Source organism: Cibotium barometz, chromosome 24, assembly GCF_041138505.1.
Source record: "Cibotium barometz isolate CiBa-2024 chromosome 24, ASM4113850v1, whole genome shotgun sequence".
NCBI classification, from domain to species: Eukaryota; Viridiplantae; Streptophyta; class Polypodiopsida; order Cyatheales; family Cibotiaceae; genus Cibotium; species Cibotium barometz.
Window position 1 is genome coordinate 20820801 of NC_141069.1, and position 26353 is coordinate 20847153.

The following is a 26353-nucleotide window of genomic DNA, read 5'->3' on the forward strand; positions in this document are numbered from 1 at the left end:
GACATAAACAAGGTCAACATCTCTTGCCAAGACCTTCTCTCTGACAAAATGGTAGTGGACCTCTATATGCTTCGTGTGAGCATGAAAAACTAGGTTCTTGGCCAACTATATATTGCTAATGTTATCACAGAAAATGACAACTTGTCTATCCACTGATAGACCCAAATCTGCAAAGTAGCTTTTTCAACCAAGCTACCTCACATGCTGCCATAGCACCACCTCTGTACTCGGCCTCTGTACTGGATAGAGCAACCGTAGGCTGCTTCTTACTGCTCCAAGTCATAGCAGCACTCCCCAAAGAAAACATGAAGCCACTAGTAAATCTTCTATCTGAGATACTACCAGCCCAATCAGCATCTGTGTACCCATGTACACATATCTCTGTCCCAGTTTCATAAAATAGTCCACAATGCAAAGTAGACCTCACATACCTCAGTATGCGTCTCAATGCATCCAAATGTGGCTTCCGAGGAACTTGCATAATCTGACTCACCAACCCAACAGCATAGCTCAAATCTGGCCTGGTGATCGTCATGTAGATCAAGCTTCCTACTATGCGCCTATACATAGTAGGATCCTCCAAAATCTCTCCTGAATCTGCACTCAACTTGCCATTTTGATCCAATGTCACTGAGATAGGCTTACAGCCTGTCATACCATACTTGGACAACATGTCCAAGCCATATTGTCTCTGCAGTAATCCAATACCATGTGGTGACCTAATCACCTCAATGTCCAAGAAATATCTGAGCTCCCCCAGATCCTTCATCTCAAACTTCTGTCTAAGCAAGATCTTTACATTAAAGATCTCTGCATCATGGTCCCCCGTAATGATCAAGTCATCTACATAGATGACAACAAGCACAACCCCTCTATCACACTATCTCACATACAGCGAAAAATCTGCCTTGGCTACATGAAAGCCAATAGTGACAAGATATTTAGAAATCTTGTCAGACCATGCTCTTGGTGCTTGTTTTAAACCATACAAGGCTTTATTCAACCTGCAAACATGCTCGGGGTGACTCACATCCTCCTAGCCAGGTGGCTGCAACATATACACCTCTTCCTGCAAATCCCCATGCAAGAATGCATTCTTTACATCCATCTGATGTAAAGACCATTTCTTTGACGCAGCCACTGCTATCACAACTCTCACTGTTGCCATCTTGGCAACTGGGTTGAAAGTTTCCTCATAATCAATGCCATATGTCTGCGCATATCCTTTGGCTACCAATCTAGCCTTGTACTTGCTTATGCTTCCATCACTGTTATGTTTTACTTTGTACACCCACTTGCATCCAATGGTTTTCTTGCCTTCAGACAATTGCACTAAATCCCAAGTCTCATTTTCATATAGTGCATCCATCTCCTCATTCATAGCTTTCTCCCAACACACGTTTCCAATAGCCTCATCAATGCATGTGGGCTCTACAACCTGCACAACCTTTGCCATGTATGCATAGTGATGTGCCACATAACCATCATAGGTAAACCTCTGCACAGGATTCTTCACTCTCCCAGATCTTCGCAGCTTTGCATTCATGGCTTCCATAGACTTCTTTACACCAGGTGTTCTCATAGCTGGTATCCCAAGTTCCTCATCAAGGCTCATCTCTAAGCCACTAGACTCTCCATCAACATGAGAATGCCCTGCAGAAATGTCAGGCATATTAAGGGACTCAACCACTTTCTCTTTGCCTTTATGTGATATACTAATCACATTTGTAGGACTGGTATTATGACGTAGCCTGCCACTCCATGGTCTATCAACTGAACCACTAGATGAGAACTCTCTTGGTCCACTCAAAGACTGTGATTGCTGACTTGCATTCTGTGCAACCACATTTCCACTCACATCAGCCCCAATAGCTTCTTTTTCAGCAACATACCAGCTGCTCATCTCATCAAAAACATCCCTGCTTACCCTCAACTCACGTGTAGCAGGGTTATAACACCTGTACCCCTTTTGCTCAAGGGAATATCCAATAAACACACATTTTTCAGCTTTTGGATCCAGCTTAGTTCTCAGCTCATCTGGCACATGCACATATGCAATGCATCCAAAGACTTTCAGATGAGACAAATCAGGTTTTCTGCCAGTAAACCTCTCCTCTGGAGTTACATTATGTATAGCTGCAGTTGGAGTCCTGTTCATGATGTAAACTGCTATAGAAACAGCCTCATCCCAATAGCTATGCGGCATATTCTTCTCTTCCATCAATGCTCGCGCAATCTCAGCAATATGCCTGTTTTTCCGCTCAACAACTCCATTTTGCTGCAGAGTGTATCTGCATGTAAACTGTCTCCGAATACCATTTTTCTTCAAAAATTCAGAGAACTCATTGGAGAAGTACTCTCTCCCTCCATCTGACCTTAGGCACTTTACATATTTCCCTGTTTGCTTTTTAACCATAACTCTGAAATTCTGAAAGTGAGTGAACACCTCACCCTTCTCCGTCATCATGAAGTATACCCACACTTTTCTTATGTGGTCATCAATAAATGTTACATAATACCTGCAGCCTCCCATAGACATGGTCTTTGTAGGACCCCATACATCTGAATGCACAACATCTAGTGCATTTCTGCTCACATTTCTATTACGTGAAAATACATGCTTTGTTTGCTTTCCAAATTGGCATGCTTCACATATTCTCTGCATACCTTCAACTTTAAATTTTGGCAGCCCTGTCACAATTCCTTTAGTCTGCATAGACTTCATTCTCTGCACATTCACATGTCCAATTCTTTTATGCCAAATGTCTGTGTCTGTAACAATTCCTGAACCATTTGCAAACATCGCAGCACTCACTTCAGGCATGTTTACATTCAATGTAAACATTCTACCCACTCTGTTGCCTTTTGCAACCAACCTGCACTTGTCTTTAAAGTCTTCAACATAACAACCATCAAGGTTAAACCGAACCTGCAAACCCTGCTCAATCATCTGGCCAACTGAAACCAGATTCTTTGTTATGTTCGGAACATGAAGTACATCTGCAAGGTACTTCACTTTGCCATCCTGCATAGACAATGGCACATCTCCAACATGGGCAATTGGATGAGCAGTGTCATCCCCTGTTTCCACAAAACCTGGTCTTTCAAGGTTCTTCATCTCCTTAAACCACTCCCCATGACTTGTCATGTGGTTCGAAGCACCTGAATCAACATACCATGCATCATCTTTATGTGCTGCTTCAACATTTTCAGACATAGCATTAACGATATGCTGCATAACAAACAACCTTTCATTATCCTCATTGTTTCTGCTCGAGGATGCATGGTTGTTTTGCTGTAAGTTCCCATTTTGCATGTCAGCCTGCTTCTTATAACAATCTGCCTGCACATGTCCAGGCTTACCACAATAAAAGCATCCACGTGTATCATTATACTGCCTTTGCCAATTTCCACGACCTCTTTGACTCCCCTTGCCTCTGAATTGGCCTCTTCCACCTGCGTATTGTTGTTGTTGTTATGAATTCTGGGACTGTTGTTGTTGCTGCTGCTACTAGCCATAATTCTGATTACCTGTTTGGTCACCTCCTTGACCGCGTCCACGGCCTCCTCTACCTCATCCTCTTCCTGAACTTGTGTAGAAGGCCTATTGCTCTGAACTATTTTTGTTTTGTGAAGACTGTTGATCTTCACCTAAGCTCTTCTCTTTTATAATCAGCATAGACACCAAATCTGTAAAATTGAAAATGTTTTCCCGAGTCTGAATAGACGTCTTGAACGCCTTGTATTATGGCCCGAGACCACGTAGACAAACTTCCACCTTATCATCATCATCTACTGAAGCACCAATAGATGTAAGGGATTCCACAATACCCTTTATCTTCAATGCAGTCATTCACCACAGACATGCTCTTTTTCTCCACAATATGAAGTTCATTCTTCAACTGTATCTTGCATGCCTTGGTATTTGTTTCATAGAGTTTTACCAAGATGTCCCACGCCTCCTTGGGGGACTTGGCATCCTGAATGTGCCCAATCATGGTGTCCTGTATACTGATAGAGAGCCAATACATAACTTTTCTGGCTCCTTCGTTCCAGTCCTTGAACTCTCACATTCGCAGCAATTGGATTGATCTCCGGTATCTCCGATGCCTCTTTATGCTCACCTTCTATGTAGTCCCAATAACCCTTTCCCGTCAAGAAATTCGTCAACCTAAACCTCCAAGCATGGAAGTTGTTCTTATCAAGCTTCTCAGCAACAATCTGGTTTATGCCATCATTTGACATCTTGCCAGACACACAAATTTACCAGAAACAGCACTCTGGTTTGTCCTACACAAACTGGTGTATTTTCTGCAGCGATACTATAGTACACTCAAATGTCACAACCAGTGACCTAAATGTGCATACATACACCCAATGGCAACTGTTGACCTCCTTGCAGTACACACAGTGTCTGCACAGTCAATCTGTCTTCCTGCAGTTCTTAAAACATAGTTCTGCAAAGAATTAATGACTTACCCGCAGTGCTCGAAATCGCCTGCTTTTTGAAAAACGGAGGTCGTGACGCGCCCGAAACGCGTTTCAACCCAAAAAATTGACGTCCGATAGGACAGTATAGTTGCCCTATAGCTTTACTCCCGCGAAGAAAGCTCCTCAATCAGAGATCGTTTGTCGGTGCCTCCCGTAGAGCTCACCGACAAGGGGGTGGTCGCCAACACAAATAGGGAAGAGTAGTTGAAGCTCTTACCCTCGTACCGCTTCCTATGCTTCTCTTGCTTGCAGCTCAGCCCTTAGCATGAACCAAGCTCTGATACCATGAAAAGATGCAGGGGAGAAGAGAGCTTGAGCTCTTGCAAGCACGCATACACTCACAAAACCCTAATAGAGAACACACAAGGTGAGAGGCTGAAAATCTTCTTCTTCTTCACTCAACACTCAACACACCATATACAAAGATAAGAGTATACACCAATGAAAAAGTACTCAACCAAATACATACTAGGGTTCTCTATGGTGTGAACCCAACTAAATGAGCTGGTGCTATAACTATGCCACTCTAGAATGGCTATCACACAGCCTGTCATCCCACTGGCTGCATATCACCCATGATCTCACCAACCATGCCAGTAGTGTAAGTGTGGGGCCTATCCCCTAGGCGGGTCATCAATGTCCACCGCCTCACTAGATGAGCTCGATATCTCAACATTACAATCCAAAGAGCAAGTTTTGGCAAGTAATCTCTCTTTATTATTTGTCATTATTTTATTGTTAAAAATGTATTTTTTAATCATGCAGTGTAAGCTATTATTTTATGTGATGTGTTATTTGTTGTGGTTGTTTTTAAGGAGGAGGAATATTTCTAATATTCACATATAGTAAACTTTATATATAGGATAGATGATGATGATACCTTATTCTATAATTATTATAGGAAGTATTCTATGTGTTTTGGGTTTCATAGTAGATAAGATGTGTTTATGGTTAGTAATAATGTTGATAGACACTTTCAATATAGGAGAGATAATGATGGTAACTAGATCAATAATCAATAGACCAAGTTTTTCATGTGTTTAGGGTTAGCACTAATGTTCATTTGTTAATGTGTCTAGGATTAGTACTAATGTTGATTGTTAATATACAGGGATTTTATTACAACAAAAGAGAACCTACTATGAGAGGAGTGGCTCAGCTTATGCTTTATGACATATTGATGCTGTTGGAATTAGGTTTAGGGTTATTGACGATATGAAGATTATTTTTTAAGGTACTTAAGTTAATTATTGGTAGACCATTTTGTAAACAATTCGATCTCTTGTTTGATAGGCGACTGGTCAGACAGCATCTATACAACATAACCAACCGCATTGTATAGGCGACTGGTCAGACCGCATCCATGCAACATAACCAACCGCATTGTATACATGCCTACCATACCACTTGCAACTTTATGTATAGAACCACCTTCACCACCATATATGGATTTAACAAAAGTATCCAATGCTTTTGAATATTTCTATACCTACACCCTCTAAACCAGTACTTCATCCAACCTACCTGCAACAAGCATTCTTCTCACAGCCCACATGCACATACGCGAGGACAATTATATTTGGACCACACATCCCTTTAAAACATCAGAGTACTCACCTTTGTAGGCCTTAGCAACAAACACCGGAGTGCCTTAGAAATGCTTTCAAAAGAGCACAGAAGAACTGATCTGTTACCCTAAACTGAGCCAAAAACATGCTCTATGGCACACCAGATGCGCAAAAAAAAAACCGACTTATTTAAACAAAGACATATTCTGCGAGAATTACAGAAAAGGCGTTATTTTGGTATAATACCATTAAGCCTCATGAAAATGAAAATAACGATGATATATGAACACTGCAATTCGCCATTAATGAATAGCTACAAAACTGTGATTAATTTTTGCTTGATATGGTGGAAGCCTTGATATTGGCTAAACTACCGCACGCAAGATACCAAATACTGCATCCATGAAAAAGTAAACTGGTCACACCGATCTACGATGGCGCAAGATATTTTTGAAAAAAAACTCCCAAAAATGTTTATTCGTCGCACAAAAAATACACATAGATCTGAAACGACACGACCTTGGTACGCTAAGCTGAAGGATAGATATACATGGTATCCAAGCCAAGGACAAACAGAACCAAACAAATAGCTTGCACCAAACCATAATCCCTAAAACGAGCCCACCTAAAATTAACCATGATAATACTGATAATACAGATCTGAATTGCTTGATAGAAGCAGAAATTGATGAGGATACCAGCAATTAAATACTGGTGATATTGATCTGCAACAGGCTAAGCAGAGTAGCTTAAGGTTACAAGAACAATGAGACTAGGCAGATAGCAATAAAAGGGGAAAGTAGTCCCACAGATTAGGCCCTCACACGACCATACAGCAACGAATCAAAACGCAGAATTTGCACCTCCTTTCGGAATTCCTATAATTCCCCGAAAATACAAATCACTCGAATTCTAAAACAAGTTCAAATTTTTTCAACCTTCGCAGCCTTCACAACGGGATTGGCCTTGGCTATGGCATCTCGGGCTGCAGATTTGTAGTCGTAGGGGCAGCTATGCTTGTCGGAGTACCTGTGCAGGGCGCAGAAGATATTGCCGCAGCGGCACTTGAATCCCAGAAGGCCGGTTCGCTTCCTGCAAGTGAGACATTTGTTCACTGTTCGTCTGCGTTCCGCCGTCTGCGGATCGTTGGGCTGCCGTGCCGCGGAGCAGAAGAGTGCGGCGATGGGCGCGAGATCTGAATTCGCCATGATCTCGAGTTCTGATGACGCAGAAGATCTAGAGGAATTCGAACTCTGCGCAAAGCTCAGAGATGGCAGGCTCTGAGACGGCTGAGCCACGGCTGCCGTCGACACCGATAATTTTTCGGAAACCGCCGGCGGTGTCAGAGACGCTTGAGCCATCACCACCATAGATTTATCGAAAGGGTTCTCGGTAGGTGTGAGAGACGCTTGTGCCATAGACGCAATAGACTTATCAGAGAGTGCAGAGATCATGGATTTCTCTGCTGTTGCTGCTATGCCTTTCTCTGATGCATGTGCAGGGAAGGCACTGTTACCCTGCTTAAGAGAGAGCTCTCTAAAGCACTTGGAGCATAGGTTCATGGTGGCTGCAGATCCGAGCAAGCCACAGTTATTGGTGCAGAGAACGACGCCCTCTTGCTGCTGGCAGCCGCTACCTTCTGCAGCGTCGCGGTTCCAACTTTCCTGTGCCATAGTGCAGCAGGGCTGGAGAGAAAGAACGAGATGTGCCTGGAGGCCAAAACCAAGCAGATAAGGAAGGGAAGAAGATCTGAGAGAGCAAAGGGTCGATCTATGCAAGAAGCAGCTCAAGGAGAAGTCACCTTCTAATCAAGCTATGGCGATGGCGAGGTGAACGCAGAGAGAGAGAGAGAGAGAGAGAGAGAGAGGAAGGAAATCTGTGAAGCTACGAAGAAATGGAGAGAGCGGCCTAAAGGGGGAAGTGGAAAAGGTTGAAAGGAAAGAGAAAGGTGGTGAATGGTGGAATGTTGAAAGCGGCGGAAAGGGCGAAAAAAAAAGAGAGAGAGAGGAATTGTCACCAAGCTTTCTGGCTATGGCGACGGCACTGTGCAGAAACTGCAAATGGAGAAAATGAAGGAAGACGATGACGACCAAAACGCGGCCTCGCCGTCCACAGCACGCTGCTGTTCCAGCTGTAGCGCAATTATTGCCAGGTCTCGCTTGCACGTGTGAGTACTGGTGCGGTGGCATTCCCTCATTCGACCTCCGTCGCCTCCGCCGGCCCTTTAGAAAGACGAGCCATACACAATTTTCTTTGAGATTTATTTAAATCGCAATCCTATGCTGGAATCCATCTAAGGGAAGAGAGAAGTGGCACGTGGGAGAGGAAAACGGGAGGGAAGAGAGATGAACGACGCGCGTGTGAGAGGAAGAGAGAGAAGAGCAGGTTGAGAGAGAGAGAGGAAAAAGGGGGAGAGAGAAAAGGAGCGAATTTTCCAAAAGAGAGAGAGAGAGAGAGAGAGAGAGACCCATTTCATTTAGGGAAATTTTTCCCAAAATCTTTCTTCCAAAAGAGAGACAACACTCGACATTTCATTTTAGGGAAAATTTTCCCAAAATCTATTTTTCGAATATAGAATCCCTAGGCAACTTTTTACAATTCTTAACTTTTTATGAAGGTAGGCCAACACATATCAAATATGTACTCCAAAATCTATTTTTCTCACTGAAAAGCTACCTTTTATAAAGGTAGACCAATAATATATTAACGTGTAGGTAGGTCGGTAGGTAGGTGCCTTTACTAAATAAAGATTTGATCTTGGTGTTAAAATTATCAACCCTCAACCCTCACAAGCCTAGATGAGTTGATGAAGTAACATAAGTAGAGCAGTGTTGAATTGATCAATTAACAAGTTACAAAATTCTACTAATTTTCATGAACTAATGGCATTTTTGTGTTAGTGTGTGTGCGTGCATGCGTGTGTGTGTGTGTGTGTGTGTGTGTGTGTGTGTGTTTTCATTCGATTGAATGCAAAAAGGTGTAGCATGTCCATGTGAGCATGTCGATCTCCCTTGCGCTCAAAAGTATCAAAGCCCTTGGCAACATTTACCCTTTCATGTACCCATGTGTTTTCATTTGATTGAATGCAAAAAGGTATAGCATGTCCATGTGAGCATGTCCATCTCCCAACTCCCTTGAGCTCAAAAGTATCAAAGCCCTTGGCAACATTTACCCTTTTGTGTACCCACCCTAAGGTCTTACATTGAATTAGTCAACTAGAATAGTAATGTAATGTCCTTTTTAAAAGAAATCAACAAGTAATCAAAAAGTTCGTTTCAACACATGGCTTATAATCCACTACAACTTAGATATGTATGCTACTTAAAAAGATAATCTACAACAAGTCTTTAGACATTGGGCAAGAGGACTCCTGCATGTATTATGTATTCTACTAGTCTTTAGACAATGGGCAAGGTAACTCCTCCATGGACTTTCAAAGTTTCCTTCCAAGCTTACTAGTTCTCCATCGTTGTCAAATTTCTCACATTTAAAAATGGGGGATGATATCATATTAAGGCCCAACAAATAAAAGTTGGTTTCCCACTACACACCAAGGTGTTGGATGACTAGAAAACATACTAGGGCGTTGGATAACTAGAAGTGTTGAATAACTAAAAGTGTTAACATACTTTTCTAGTCCACTTAGGGAACCTAGATTATCACATACAATATAAACTATTCATGTTATAGCCCATCAAGTTGATGTTTTCAGACATTATGAAAATTGACTATGCCTTAATTAGCACATTTTAATATAGGAAAGTGGTGCTTAAGCCATCACTACCATCTGTAGCTCCAAGGAATAACTTGCTAACTATATTGACATTTATTGTTTTGCAAACTCTCATGGTTAAGCAAGCTAACATGTGTGCCTTTTGTAAGGATCTAAAGTTTTCCCTTTCTACCTTATTACAATGCCAAAAAAACTATGTTTTTTATTTTCCATCTTACACCAAAGAACATGTTTTGCTTAAAAATATAAAAATGAGAGAGAGAGAGACACACACACACACACACACACACACACACACACACACACACACAGAGAGATCATGCTTTTAATGTCATAAGTTGAGCCAATGAACATGACTTGATTCATGTGATAGCAGTGAAGTTCAATTAATGAGACTAGAACTTGAGAGTCCCCTCTCAATTAGGAGCCATAGGCGTAGATAGATAGATAGATAGAGAGAGAGAGAGAGAGAGAGAGAGAGAGAGAGAGAGAGAGAGAGAGAGAGAGAGAGAGAGAGAAACATAGATGAGTCTTTAATATTATAGCCCAGACATCAGACCACATATGATCAAAATGATGAAAATGATGATAGGCAAAGAGTAGGCCTTGATCCACTAGGATCCCTATGCATAAATTCCTATATGTGTGTGTGTGTGTGTGTGTGTGTGTGTGTGTGTGTGTGTGTGTGTGTGTGAGAGAGAGAGAGAGAGAGAGAGAGAGAGAGAGGGAGAGCTTCATGAAGATCTATCTTGTTAAAAATAAAAATAAAGTTTACCTCTTTTCATTATCATATGTAGAGGCACACCCTCTTTAATCTACTCCCCTTCTTATCGAAATCACATGTTTGGCAACATCATCTCATAACCATCCCAATTAAATTATGTTATCATCCAATAGGTGTACATGTCATCCTAGCATTGGAGCAAGATTTTAAGCTCAGTAAGAAGAGCTTCCACAAAATCCGTCATCATTTTTATTTGGAAAGAGTCAAAATAAATGGCAAAGTCATCATCATAGTTAAACTTTTTTTTTATATGTGCTTTGGGCCCTTGGTGGAGTCCAAAAATGGATTAGATTTCTTCCACCCTGTAATGAAGTAGATTTGGTTGCGCATGCACATGGGGGATGGGGCCTAGGCACTTGGGCTTAGGGTCATTTCCATGTGCACTTTTTGGGGGCCTTGGGCCATATTAGGCATAGGGCTCATAGGCATTGTACCTTTTTTATCATATTCACTCTATAGGCATCTATGTCTTCTTGGTGCTCATGCTTAAGCTTTCATGGCCTTCTTGGCTATTGCCTTAGGATGGTGACCCATGCTTTGAGTGGCCAACCCTAGTTTCTTACACATGGGTATCACAACTCTAGGCTTAAATGTTAATGCTTTGATTAGGAGATTAATCGTTTTTGGGTTATTGTTAACTCAGTTTTCAAAATTGTATTTTCTTAATCATGATTAATGTTGATCATTCTTTAAATTGATTTTTAAACAGTTTTCATATTTGCTCATTTCTTATTTTAATAAGATTAGCTATGAAACTTGTGTTAATCATTTTTGAATTTGTATTAATCACTGTTTTCAAAAACCCTTAATCCACTTTATCCCTTGATTATCTTGATTTTCTTAAATTTCTTGATATGCCTAATTTTTGGATTAGGGTTTGCAGAAATTTTAATAACCAATTTTTTGTGATTTTCTTCCACTATCTCGCTTAGAGAGCCTATAGTTTCAAATATCAATCCTTAAGGCCTAATATCTTCAAGATCAAACCCTAGATTCCCAAATCTTGAGTTCTTGGAGAAGCATTGTAAGAAGAAGATCGTGGTGTAGAAAATCAAGGTTGCTGTGCAGAATAATCAGATTGTTGTGCAGAGTTCTCAGATTTTTGTTACACAGTTGCAGAGTGCTATGTTGAATGCAGATTCATAGAAATTTTGGATAGGCTGAGATATGCTACCAAAAGGCTCGACAACATGACATCATTGCTCAACAAGCTTCATGCTAAGACAACTCATTATCAAAAGCAAGTCTCAGCCATCTCATCATTACTACAACGATGTTTAGGAGAGGTGGTCAAGTGCAACACAACCACTGAACAGAAGCAGACAGCAGCAACAATCAACACCATAGCCCTTGAATAGAAGTAGACGGCAGCTGTCATCTATACAAAGGTCTCAGGGCAGAATCTTGCAAGTGTTTGTAAAGCTTCCAAGTAGACAAGCTTAGCACGTTGCTAAGTGGTGGATCTTGACAACTCTTTTGTAGCAAGTGTTCATCACTTCATCAGCAAAGGGAGGGCATAGTATAGAAGTGCTTAAGGGAGAGCATAGTATAGAAGGGCTCAAGCATTCATCACTTTGTAAGCAGCATCAAAACCTCAGGTTTTAGCTCCTTGAGACGACGTTCTCCTCTATGACCGAAGCGAGAGCCTTCTTTAGTAGTAAAACCTCAGGTTTTAGCTCCTCAAGCCAACGTTCTCCTCTAGCAGAACCCAATCATCATTGCAGTTGTATAGAGTAGCTCACAAGCATTGCAGCTCTGCACACAGACAGAAAAGAGAGGAAGAGCGGGGGTAAAAAAGCGGATGCCAAGTTAGACTCATCATCAGTATCACAGCACGCAGTGAGATGGAGATGGTGTGATTGCCCACGCATTGTGCAATCATTTCTTCTACATACGCAACATCATCCGAGATCACAATCGACCTCCGTTTTTTCTACATATGCAACTCTTCACCTAGGTGGCTCACAGTCAACCTTTGTTTTTTTTCTACAAACGCAGCTCTAGTAGTTCGTCCTATTAGCTCAATGCTCAACATAGTCAAAAGTGTTTACATTTTGTCGCATCATCTAGCTATAAAGATTGAGCTCCAGAGCAATGCTTCATTCTCATCTAACTTTTGGGATTCATCACGTGCATGATGTCAGCGAGTAAAAGTAGAATTTATGCTTCTTGTCTACAGATTGCCTATCATAAGGAAAGAAAAAAAAAGCAAGCAATAAGAAATTTTCACACTACAAGCATTTCTTATCTGCAGGTCGTCACTACAATCTAGTGTTTAAAAAAAACAAGCGCTACTACTGTCTAGCGTAAGAAGCAACAAGAAATTTTCTTTTGTTAAAAAAAGAGAGATTAAAAGACAGCTTCATTGCTAATGGCTCAGTACGTTGTTGAATTGGAACAGCTTCGTAGAACTCTCTGAGCTCTCAACAATGTGGCTGAGTGTGAAGGAAAGAGGAGGAAGAAGAGAAAAAGAATTGGCCCCACTAGGGAAAGGATACGTTTTGTTTTTGTTTTTTTATTGTTGTTCCTTTTAGACCTTCAACTAGCTTAGGGTTTAGAACCCTTTTCACATTATGACATCCACACTTTCCAATTAATTGGCCACTCCCATTCTCTCCATTTCCCATATCCCATACATATTACCCATTGTAATTTCTCCACATTTTAGGCCACATTTCCTATCCTTGGCTACGCTTTTATTTTTCTTTAGGCCTTACCCAAAAATTCCATTCTATTTTTTAAACCTTGGTGACATGGGGTGTATACACGCATACACATAGCAGGTGGCTTGGGCGTGTAGAGTATTTGTGGTGTTCTCACATGTAGTGGGTATATTTTGGGATTTTTAGCCTTATTCACATACTCATCATCATCAGGAGAAATATGGACTCTCCATTTTGCCCCTTGAGGGTTTTCTATCTCTTCTATAAATCAAGGAAAAGTGGTGAAAAAATGTTATAATATTGCCATTCTCTCTTTTAGAATCAAGGAGGTCTCTTATATTGTTTTTATATAAGAGATTCATCTATTATTTTATTGTATTAATGTCCCATGTCCATAGTTAGGACCACCTGTCCTCGAAATTCTCAAATTTGAAATAATAATATTCTATTTGATCTAAAAAAGTGAAGCATCTAAGATGTGACACTCTTAAATACCCACATGACTTTTCAACTTCTAAATCCTTCAAAATAGATTGCATTTACGTATTTAAAAATGGGAGAAGTTAAAAAACGGAATAACTTGATGTAGATATCACATTTTCGAATTTCTTTTTATCCACGCCTACCTCTCTGCTCTAAGAGTTTGTTGTTAATTTTTGTCATTTTTCATTAAGTATACACGGGTTTATGAATTTTTCCTTCATTTAGAGACTTCTCTAGATTTTTAGAATAAGAAAAATAGGGTTTTTAGTGTAGGGCGATTTTAGTAGACTTTAATGAGATATGGCTTTAGGTTTTTCACTTTCCCTCCTTTGTACAAAGAAAAATCAAATCTGTGTTTGTTTTCTTTAGTAGCTATGCTCAAAAGCTTTCTTTCTCTCCTCAACCACATTAATGACTTTAGATCTTCTCAATCATGGGGTTTTTTCTCTTCTGTAACATAGAAATTGAAGGGTATGTTGATTATTTGGTACCATTTAGTTGGAACCACATATTCACCTTCCCCTTCAATCATCTTTATGTTCATTAATATCTGCAAAAGAATCAAAGAAAAAGAGAGCAATGGAGGTATGTCCATCTTGTTATTTGTTATGTTGTTTTGTTATGGTTTAATTTTATCTAAGTTATTATGTTTTCTTTTCTATTTTGACCATCTTATTATTCTAAATGTGATTTAGTCGTGTGAAATTGAAAATAACAGTTGAGTTTAATGATGTTATTTGTGTGTTATTTGGATTGTTCATTAGTGATTTTCTTAGTAAAACAAGTGGGTGAAATATAAGTCTTGATTAATAGTTATGATTTAGTTCTGGGATATATTGAAGTCTATATGTTATGTTTAATAATGTTATTTCTCATTTAAGCTGTGTTATTTGTTAATTTTTTAAGTTATACAAATGTATAAAAGCTATTTTGGGCTTAATAGTTGTGTTTAATAATGTTTGCTTTCCTATTCTGACCATCTTATTATTCTAAATGTCATTTAGTCATATGTGAAATTAAAGTCAATACTTGAGTTTCATGATATTATTTCTATGTTATTTGGTTGAAACAAGTGTGTTATTTTGATTAAAAGTTATGATTTAGTTCTAGGTTATATATGGTTAACGTTGTGTGTTCAATAATGTTATTTTTGGTTAAAGTTGTGTTATTTTATAATTTTTTGAGTTGTACAAATGTATATAAGCTATATTTTTGTTAATAGCTATGTTTTGTCCAAAGCTAATTTTTGGTTAATAATTGTGTTTTTGTCCAAATGCTAATTTTAGGATGTAGGCCGAAATAGGAAGAGAGATTCACTTCCAATTGGAGGCCGAGCATGCACCACTTGTATGACGACAACAAGCAACCAGAGATAATACAACAAGAGAGAAATGCAGGGAAAAAACATGTCGATCCTTGGGTTAAAGGGTGTATTTATCTACTCGATCCAATTACCCAAAGACTTCCACAATTTAGTGGGCTTACATCTTTCATTAAGTATCCACGTATATTTTTTGGTTTTTTTTTCTAAAAATGGAGTTGAGTTATCGTTTGCATGATTTTGTTGTCGTTTTTCATGACTCGCTGAGCAAAACCGTGGGTATCTTCTCTATGCGTCACTCCCTTTGCAATCAGTTCGTGGGCATCGATTTTCTCTAAAAATAAAGAGGCGGCTCCATAGAGCGCTTTTTTATGTTTGTTTTTGATAGTTTAAACCGTGAAGTGCTCTTAAGCTTAGGGGTGATCACATGGTGCACGAGAGTATTATATTTATTGAATGTACTAATGCAATTTCAAGGATGGGGGCTTTTTGTTCGTTATCAATACCAAATTTGCCAAATTTCACATCGTCATAGGAGTTTATAAAAGCTTTTGGATTTCCACCAAAGTGTCTTGCAATGTACTTAAAAATAGATTAAACATTAAGATTCCATCGAGATTTCCCATCGGTGGGAAGTGGCTTGTTGTGTAGGTACTATCCCGACCAAGAGACGTAGGTGGTTGTAATCATGTGCAATGATATGTGTGGAGAGCTGCTATGGCATGGCTCCACTGTGTAATATTTGCCTGTTGTTGAAAGGGTCGACATGGTTTCAGGAAAGACTAGAATTGGAGTCAACTTGTCTAGTCTACTCGAGCTATGATATGACTCGGAGTTTAGAGGCAAGCATGCATGAGTGTCGGGGGAGCCTATCACTAAGAGGAATGTTGGAAAGTACAGTGATAGTGAATGTTGTGTACTGTATGCGGGACACTGTGTGAACCTTGTAGCATGTACTCAATGTGAAGGTCCATATGACATTACAAATCTTCTATGGTGTGTGATCACAGGTTAATTGTCCAAAGGTTATTTGGTTGATGACACTATGAAAGGTGAAAAAGTCGATCATGTGAGTAAGAGAATCAAGAGTGATTTGTGGTTGTTTGATGGAGATAATCATGGCGAGAAAAGTGGATCTAGAGATGGTCTTTGATGTAATCCTAACTCATTTTGAGTGAATTTTCAATGATTTGGAGCCTCTTTATGCTTATAATTGTGCCTTCTTAATTACAATTAGTATGCTGTATATTCTTCCAATTACTCATGAGTTCAATGTGGTGCTTTGAGTTTCCTTAGATCTTCATTTTTAAGTGAAACCTCGAAAGCTTATTTGGTAATGCATTTTGTCATCTACACAACACATGATCATGTTGTTTAATTTAGCATGTCTTGTTAGTTTTTCTTGGGTGCATGTTTTGACAGTGGTGGGTAGTAAGGAGTAGTTAGTAGTAGCACGTATATAAGTTCATCAAGATGAGAATTTTGGCATTGGGTTGTGTTAAGGAGTAGTTAGTAGTAGCACATATAAGTTCATCAACATGAGAATTTTGGTTGAGCACTTGGTTGTGTTAAGGAGTAGTTAGTAGTAGCACGTATAAGTTCATCAAGATGAGAATTTTGGTTTAGCATGAGGTTGTGAAAATGTTAAGGGGCACACCTTGGGGAGTGCTTAAAGTCTTGGAAGTTGAGCAGTTCCTTCTCTTAGAATCATTAATGAATTGCTTCTAAGGGAAGATACTCATGAAAGTTGAGTAGTATCTTCCCTTAGAAATTAAGAATAGTAGTTAACTGAAAGATAGTGCTTGAAAAAAACGAACTTCTTAGCTCACAAGAAAAGGGGCAAGGTTGGAGTGTAATGAAATACCTATGATTGGCCGGCTTTATAACCAAAAATAAAAAAAGTTAATTGGTTTTAACTTTTTTTTTTAAAGTTTTAATTGTTACAACATACACCAAATGCCAGCTTCTTAAAGAATTGTGAAAGGAGTTAGTATTGGCTTTGGTTCCGGGGTTATTGATTTGAAGGGAGAGATATTTGGACTAGCATTTGAAGTTTGGAAGGGCATCCTTGAGGATTTTTAAAATTTAAGGCTTTCTTATGAAGGGCAAAATGTTTGGTGTTTTAAAATTTAAGGCTTTCTTATGAAGGGCAAAATGTTTGGTGTCTTTCTTCTGAATGCCCAAGCATAGTTTGGCACTATGTTTTTGTGTTGATGATTGTATAGAAAATTAGACTTGTTTCAAAGAAGAAATTACTCTCGATTTTATGTCGTCGTGGAAACACAAAATGGTAAGATATTAGCTAGACATGTGTATGAATTTTAGGCCAAGTTTACAAGTTTCCACCCTATGAACAATTATGAAGTTTTTTTGGTGAAAACTTACACACTATATACAATGGACTTGCAACATTTTTAGTTTTATTTATAATTTAATAACATTTTAGGTAGTTATATATATATATATAATTTGTAAAGAAAACTTCCAATTTTTTAAGGTTCAAAGTTTTGTGATTTGGTGAGACAAATGTTTTGTGTGTGAACACTCCATTATGTAGTATGACGATCTGCCGCTTAGTTCTTTTAAAAAAAGCTGCAAAATTTGGAGACAGCTTTGTCAGCCTTGCTAGCTGGTCGTATAGGGGAAGGGTTCATGTGACATGCCTTTTAATACTTTTGATTCCGCCTTATGTCTGGCCTTGTTAGGATGGCACGCGTTTCCCCCTTGTGTTTGTGGGCCCTGAAGGCGGTCCAATAGAAAGCAACCATGTGCTCATCGAGCAGCTTGTGAACATGGCCTTAGAGATTTCATTGCATCCTTAATGAAATTGTGTTCTAATTTCCCCCCCAAGAATTAAAAAAGGGTCCGTTTTCTTATCAAAATCCTACACATTAATCCATTTCACAACTAAAAGTTTCAAAATCCTAGCCATTGATTCCAAATTTTGAACCCGTTTTTTTTTCTTTTCTTCCCAATCTCAGTGATTAATTTTGCTTCTTTTTTTTCAATCTCAGTGATTAATTTTGCTTCTGACACTCATCATTTGAGCATTTTGGCCATTAAATACAGCCACTAATTTTGAGTAACTAAGGTAATTTGTTTAAAAAAAGGGCATTATTTCTACTAAACTCGTCATTTTGAAGGGTGACCCAGCTCAAAAATCATTCCCATTAGTGATGGAAAACACACTGAAGGAGGAAGTAGCCATTTTTAGGATGACATTCTTGCCCATATTATTTTTATGTAACTTACCATAAATAGTGAAAAGACTTTGAAGTAGGTCAATACTATAGGATAATCAATGGCAACAAAAACATTGTTGAGCCTTTGAGATAGTCACAAATGTGCTTTGGGTTTGAAAGACCTTTGGCCTAGTGATAAGAGCAAACTAGAAGTCTTGCATTGGAGTTTGAATGCTTTGTGATGGAAGCGTGACTTGGTAGTGTGTGTGGTGTTATCTTTTCATATGGGCAAGCAAGACCAATATAATTTGAAAATTATGCATCGACAAGTACGCGCGTGAGGCTCAAGAAATTATGTGAGCCATAATGCCATTATCTTCTCCAAAGATAAAACATCATCTCCTACCCAAAAAGCCAAATGTGTGAAGTCTTAACTATTGGGTATGGTGGGTAGAGACTTATAGGGCTAAATTTGATTTGAAGTTGAAGGGTGACCCCATTACTTTATTTGAAGGGGGCATGTTCATTGTTCACTACTTTTCTTTGCTTTTAACTAGACAATGGCATAATAAAGTACACTTCAAAATAAAGCTTTTCTTTTTTTAAGGGCAAATTTTCTTTTTTTTAGGGAGGGATGCATGGATCTTTCAAGTTTCGAAGATGCATGTTATCTAAAAAGAAGCATAGTGTTTTCCTACCTAGAGTCTTAAAAAATGTGCATCAATATGTAAGTGTAAGGCTCAAGAAATTATGTGAGCCATCATGTTCTTTTATTATCTTCTTTATAATGTGACAGCATGATCAAAAGTGAAAGTTAAAAGACACATTTTCAAGCTAGGTTTGTTTAGAAGTGTTGGCAAAGGGGCTACCTAGACCTTTTGGTACCTCCATGAGAGGATGCAAAGAACCCTCTCAAGTTAAAGCTTGCAGCTCATGTATAAATTGTGCCCTAGAAAATTAGGGTCTTTAATCGCGTACTCCCTCCTGAGCTCTCCTCTGTATAATCTAGTGTTCGGGAAACTATTTTTTCCAAAAACATGTATGCTACTCTTCTTGGAGGGGGAGAGGGATGGGTTCGAGAAAAGACAGGTTTGCATCATCCTAGAGCATGCTCAACTTTTGAAAAATCTGCCCCCTTTAGAGGATGAGGAAAATGCCTTATCCAATTTTTCAAGAAATAGTCGTATTTGGATGAAACCATGAAGAAAATGAGAGTTCCAAATTGCCTTTTCCTCTTCAGCCCATGTTGAGAATTCATGTGAGGTTCACTAAAAAATGTTTCCTTGCACAGGAAGGGGGGGAGCGAACCCTCCCTCTGTCACGAAGTCCTCTCAACGAGGGTGCGTGAGGACTTTTATATATATATATAAAATATGTGATGAGAAGCTCTATCAAAACTTTAAATTACACGTGAATCAACGGTTCAAAAATGTAAATAATAAAATTAAGCGCTAATTACAGCAACCAAGCTCAAGCACAACCAATTAGGATTGATAAATCAAGGATGAATTGCAAATTGAATCGTAAAACAGCAATTCCGAGCTCACCATTGTGGGTGCTTTTTGCTTCTTCTTTTTTTCTTTGGGACGCTCAACAGGTGCTCTTTTGCTTTTGCTTTTTTTGCTTTCTCCCTCTTTCGATGCAAACGAGCAGAAAAAAAAGCAACCAGAAAAAAGCTAGAAAAGATCAGTCTGCAGCACGTCTGGGCTCGCTTTTGCGTCGACTGCCTTCCCTTCTCTGCACGCTTGTGGTGGTAGACTTGGGGGGCTCAGGGGAACCATTCTCCCCAGAGCCCAAGTCGCTCTCCTTCTGCTTTTTGATGTTGCTTTCTGCATCTTCGGGTGCTGCTTTTTGCTTTTCGCGTTGAGTGCTTTCTTCTGCTTTTACAGCCTCTTGGACAACTTTCCTTGGCCTGCCCCTCTTCCTTGCTGCTGGTGGTGGCCCATCATCCTCCCCTTGAGCCACCCCACTCACTTCTTTTGTTTCTTTTGATGGCTCTGCCTCTGCAGGCTCTATGGGCACCTTCTTCTTGGGCCTTCCCATTTGAGAAATCTGTGGAAAAAATTCCATAAATTCAAATAGAACATGCATATGTATGATTACACATACATACATAAACAATCATGTGGGTCTTCCTTTGAGAAATCTGCTGAAAAAAATTATTAATTCAAATAGAACATATATGAGTAGGCTTCAAAAAAAAAACAAATATACATATGAACATATATACATATTCATAGACACAGTGAAACAGATATTCCAACCATGGTTCACGTATCATCATACATACAGATACATACATACACATATACATATGTACATATATGTATATGTATATGTATATGTATATATATATATATATATATACATACATATGAACATATATACATATATACATATTCATAGACACACAGTGAAACAGATATTCCAACCATGGTTCACATATCATCATACATACACATATACATATGTGTGTATATATATATATATGTGTATATATATACATACATACACATATACATATGTGTGTATATATATATATATATATGTGTGTATATTTATACACACACATACATACATACACATATATGGATCTGTATGTATATATGTGTATATATATATATATACACACATATGTATATGTGTATGTGTGTATCTGTATGTATATATATATATACACATATATATATATACACACATATGTATATGTGTATGTATGTATCTGTATGTATGATGATATGTGAACCATGGTTGGAATATCTGTTTCACTGTGTGTCTATGAATATCTGTTTCACTGTGTGTCTATTATGTATACATATCTATGTGTGTGTGTAATATATATATATATATATATATATATATATATATATATATACACACACACACACACACACACACAATATATATGTATATAAACACACACATATACAGATACATAAACCAGATATTCCAGCCATGGTTCACATATCATCAACACATAAATACTTTTTTGAAAAGAGAAATGCTTTAATTAAAGAAAATATTTTTTCATTCAAAAAAGAGGGCAGAGAATAGTCATCTACATTTAGAAAAAGTGGTACATAACAAAACCACCTCTATATTGATAATCACCCAGTATTATAATAAGCAGGATTCCCCCCCTATTAACCACACAAAAAATAATTAAATACTTTAGCCAGCAACTAAAACTCTGTAGCAAACGCTCATAAGCAGCCGATGGGAAAAAAGATAAACACCCACAGGCAAACATTAGCTAAACCAATGGAGCCCCAATATTAATAAGTAGCAGAAACTGTTGAGTACTGTGCAATGATTAGATTAATGAGTGATAAGCATTTGCAGCTCGAAAGAAGCCTATACTACAACTAAGAGTCTTACATAAAAGACTGGATAAGTATTAAGCGTCTAAGTACCTATTAAATAATTTTTTAATACTTAACGAAAACACTGATAGGTAGACATCTGCAGCTCCAATTAAGTTCAAAGATGACTAGGCATGTCCAAGTACTATATACGAGCACTTAGCAAGACCAGCTGTGCTAATTACGTGAATTAAAATTTCATTAAAATATGTGTTGGCAGCTCCAAATCTAGTTCTGACAAAAGCTTAGAACCAAGCCAAAAATATACAAAATGAGAACGGCGTGAAGGGTAAGAAGCTTACATTGGGATCGAGTTAATGGAATTAAAGAATTTTTTTGCAGTCGAAAAGCAAAGCAGCTGAAGGGGGGGCGACGGTGATTACATAGAGAGGGGGGGGGGATTAATTGAGAAAGAAACTAATAATGATAAAACTAATGTGTGATGGGTTACTGCGCGAAAAGCCAATCCCGACCAAATCTATGTGGGAAAGTAGGCGATGGCGAGATGGTGAAGTTTTGGGGGGTGGAGGAAGTAGTGGCTGTTGTGAGTCTGGAAGAAAAGAGTAAGTAGTGGTGATGATTACACGGATAGACTCGGCACAAGGATAAGAAAATAATAAAAAGGCTCCTGCTGATGTGGGACAAAGGAAGTCTCTTTTTTGTGGAGAACCCTTAATAGGTACTACTCGCTTGGCTGGCTCTCTCCGCCTTGGTAGTATAGAATTCCACAGAGGGTTTTTTTTAATGTTGTAACAACTATGTCAAGAGTCCTAGAAAGACTATCCGGCGAATTTGGACTCGAACCCAGGTCATGTCGACTTAAGGGCTCTTGCACTGAACCCAGGTGGATCCATGCCAACTTAAGGGCTCTTGTACTATATATAAATAAATAAATAAATAAATAAATAAATATAGAGAGAGAGAGAGTGATGTGTCTGTGTGTGTGTGTGTGTGTGTGTGTGTGTGTGTGTGTGTGTGTGTGTGTGTGTGTGTATATATATATATATATATATATATATATATATATAGAGAGAGAGAGAGAGAGAGAGAGAGAGAGAGAAATATGTATGCATTCACAAACTTGTTTGTACGATGATTTTTACTCACACCCCTTTTTAACTCACCCCTTGGTGAAGTGGGGGGAAAGGGTGTGGAAATTAGCCTCTTGGTCAAGTGGGGTGGGAGCTCTACCCATCAGGACGTCTGTATAGAAAGTTTCAACTAACACACCATGGAAAAGGGCTATAAAGCTAGATGATAGCTTAAGAGTAACGCAAGGTAATATAGATTTGAAAGTTATAGCTCTTTTTTTGCATTGTATTGTGGTATTTTCTCAAGCCTCCTTTCACTTTGATGGGCTCTAAAGTTTTCACACATAATACCACCCTTGAGCTGTTATACAACAATGCTCCTCCAACCATCAAGTGTTCGTTGCATCAGTCGTTGTTTTTAAAGTATTCATAAGACTTAAGGGTTATGCTCTCATTTAAATTATGAATTCCTTCAACTTCCTTGTCACTTACATCTTTTTTTAATCTCTATGAAGGAGACATTTTCATCCACACCAATGGGCCACTATTTGTTTGAGTTGCAACTCACCAAATAGTAAATGACCTACCGTTGGCCCCTTCTAAACTAGCTTTCAAACAAGTGGATCTGATGTCAATTAGGGTAGGTGGATTTCTCCTAGCAATCATGTAAATACATAATTTTATGAAAACATATGTTCTACTTACTATAATGGCTAAAGGGTTTGCCAAGAACCCTTTTAACGGAATCCCCTTTTCCAAGCCATACATAACCATTGGCATTTTGGAGTGGGAGTTGTCCATCCTATCTACCAAATGAAATGAATAGATGAAATGTGAGAAAATAATGAAAATATAAAAACACGTTTTTGAAGTTAAATTATTATAATTATAAGTTTTAACTTGTGTTCTAAAACTCGTTTTGAAAGCACAAAAGGCAAGTCTTCTGGTTTGTATTCATACTATTCAATGACCGTTCTCATAGCCACAATCTTTTAAAACTCATTGAAAGAACAAAAGACTCATATTAGTAAAATATCATAGACAAGTCTATCCATACCACTCAATAGCCACATAACATATAGACCAAGATGTTATCCAAACAAGTCTAGCTTTCTACTTTTTACTAGCCAAGAAATGGTAGTAGAACTATGAATCACTTGAGATCTCCATTTTTATGCTTATTTGCATTTATAGAAAGCAAGTAATATGTGGGAAATGTATAAGTTATCACATACCAAAATTATCCCTCAAAATAATCTAATAGATTGTGAATGCTGTAAGAATACCTAATAGTAGAAGTAGGATCAACACAATACAAAGCATTGAATTACAAAAAGAAGTGGAGAGTAAACAATATTATTGCTTACAAACTTGATTACAAAAACTGATGGCATCCGCCCACCCATGTGCTTCAGGGAGCTTTGAGGGCAATTTATACAAACTTTGGACAGAGGATGTCTTGCTGCTTACAAGAGTGCTTATATAAAATGAACTCAATGATAAACTAACGTTGCTAAACCACTCGATATATAAGTACCCAAGGTCCGCATGGATATGGGTCTGCCATGTCGATCAATCCACGACTTGTTCCAAAATGACCAACCGGCCAATATCAGCTAATTGGGACCATATTAGACTACAATGTATTCTCGTAGGGATCATGCGCAACTCACATGCCCATCTGAGACTGACTTGACTCTCAAACGGGCCCCATAATCCAAGAATAGTGTGTCCACTAATGCAGTTACTTAGCTCGCACAAGCATTATCCTACTTAGTAAAGTGCCAAATAGGATGCTTACATAACCCATATCCTAACTATTTGGCCACAGTTGGCCACTATCCAATGTCTAAATTGGGAACTTGTGGGTGCTCACGTGCTCACCACAATGGCTACTCCTCATAAATGGGCCCTTACATAATAAAGCACATACGTCACCTGTAGAAACAACACGAGCGTGGAGCATTGAGCAAATGCTTTTCTAACAAATGCATCTCTAGCCTGTAAAAGTTTTTACTTTCTAGCTCAACATACCATATCAATATATAAGAGTTTTGTTTTTTTTATGTCACTGTGTTGCATGTGATTTGAATGTAGCTTGTTCCATGTGCTATTTTGAGATAAAAGTGATAGCTTCTACATTTCTATCGGGTAAGTACTAGTAAGAATGTACTCAAATAGCCACTACACAATCTTTCTAATATTTAGTGTATTAGTTCTTAATTGCATTTGTTGTAACTTGTTTTCTCACAAGGAAAATAAGAATGTTAATTATAAGGGGAAGAGGACTTTTAAAAATCAAAATCTCTAGGCTGCTAATGCAAAAAGTGAGGTGAAAAAATATTTGGATTAAGCCTCACGAATTCTCCAAAATTATTATTATTATTATTATTATTATTATTATTATTTATGCTTTCAAAAATCACAAAAGTAAGTTCCATCTTTATTGAAGTTATCTAAAGTATGTAAACTATTGACCACAACTTACAAGGTTCGGAATCCTTACACTTCATAAAGACTTAGCTAACTAATAATTTTTAAAAATAAGAATGATCCATTACACCCATTAGCTCTTTCCTAGATGCTTGAGAAACTATTTTTGTAGTAAAAGAGAAATTCATGGAGGCCTTTGGCATTACACTTGAACTTCACATAGGAATCTCCTCTTTATTTTTGATAAACTATTTTATTAACATGACCTTCTTCTACAAAGAGTGCAAATAAAGGAAGCCATTTGATATTACACTTGAACTTACATAGGAATCTCCTCTTTATTTTGGATACACTATTTTATTAACATTACCTTATTCTACAAAGAGTGCAAATAAAGGAAGCCATTAGTGTTACCATTCAAGTAATCAAAAGCTTGTCCCTTAATGCAAGATGAACTATCACATCAATATAATATTTTTGTATCATAATGGAAACTTGAGAAAGCCTCTGAGAATACAATAACTACATATTGAGTAATTAATTTGTCAAATGTAATACCTTTCTCACCATCATTACTTGATCATTGTATCATAAGTAGTTTTTTATGATCACCATGCAAAATGTTGTTATATAAATTTAACCACTTTATTTACATATTGTAATTTGGTTTTTGATATCTAGATTATCATAACAAATCATATTGTTTTCAACACATTAAAAAGAAACCATGATCATTCCTCTAAAGATTGAGATGGTAGGAATTTCAAAAAAGTGTACCATGCACAAAGTTTTTATTAAAAATGTCACAAAGAAAATAAGAATCAAAATTTTGTTGCTTAGTAGTTCTTCATCCATGAAGAAAAAGTAAAAGTAAAGGCTAAAAAAAGTGTAAAGGACTTATGATCATTACATGAAGGATATAACTTGAATGGTGTAAAGCTGCCCATGAACCTAAAAATATTATTACACATATTGAAAAACACGAAGGAAAGGTTGCTAGCATGAAAAATTGAACTTAACATTAACTATAACCTTCACCCAAACTAAAGTGGGAACATTTTCAAAGGTGTTAACTTGAGATCTTGAAGGCATGAAGGAAGAACTTGCTTGAAAATCTTCTAGGAAATGGATGATCGCAATGCAATACCCTTTGAACTAAGAAAGAAGTTGTTTTATCCTACTCACCAAAGAGCCTCACACACCCACATCAAGGCCACCTCCACATGCCAAATTTTCGTTTGAAGAAAACAAAACTTTGTGGCAAGTATTTTTTAACATTTACCTACACGTTTTATTTAGGAC

At 38.0% G+C, this 26353-nt stretch overlaps 2 protein-coding genes across 2 annotated transcripts; both read right to left on the minus strand.

Moving 5' to 3' along the window:
• Window positions 1–6506: 6506 nt before the first annotated feature.
• Window positions 6507–8514, minus strand: LOC147625008 (zinc finger A20 and AN1 domain-containing stress-associated protein 8-like). The gene has a single exon (XM_086818230.1). It carries the CDS (start codon window positions 7730–7732, stop codon window positions 6983–6985), a length of 750 nt encoding a protein of 249 aa, XP_086674356.1. The 5' UTR covers window positions 7733–8514; the 3' UTR covers window positions 6507–6982.
• Window positions 8515–19647: 11133 nt separating this feature from the next.
• LOC147625009 (uncharacterized) lies at window positions 19648–22091 on the minus strand. Its single transcript, XM_086818926.1, has 2 exons — window positions 21890–22091; window positions 19648–20277 (listed from the first exon to the last, which is right to left on the minus strand). The coding sequence occupies exon 2, from the start codon at window positions 20266–20268 to the stop codon at window positions 19912–19914; it is 357 nt and encodes a 118-aa protein (XP_086675052.1). The 5' UTR covers window positions 20269–20277; window positions 21890–22091; the 3' UTR covers window positions 19648–19911.
• Between the last annotated feature and the right edge of the window lie 4262 nt (window positions 22092–26353).

Bases quoted from the DNA above. Each gene is read 5' to 3' on its own strand.
- LOC147625008 (XM_086818230.1), bottom strand. From the start codon at position 7,732: ATGGCACAGGAAAGTTGGAACCGCGACGCTGCAGAAGGTAGCGGCTGC.
- LOC147625009 (XM_086818926.1), bottom strand. From the start codon at position 20,268: ATGGGAAGGCCCAAGAAGAAGGTGCCCATAGAGCCTGCAGAGGCAGAG.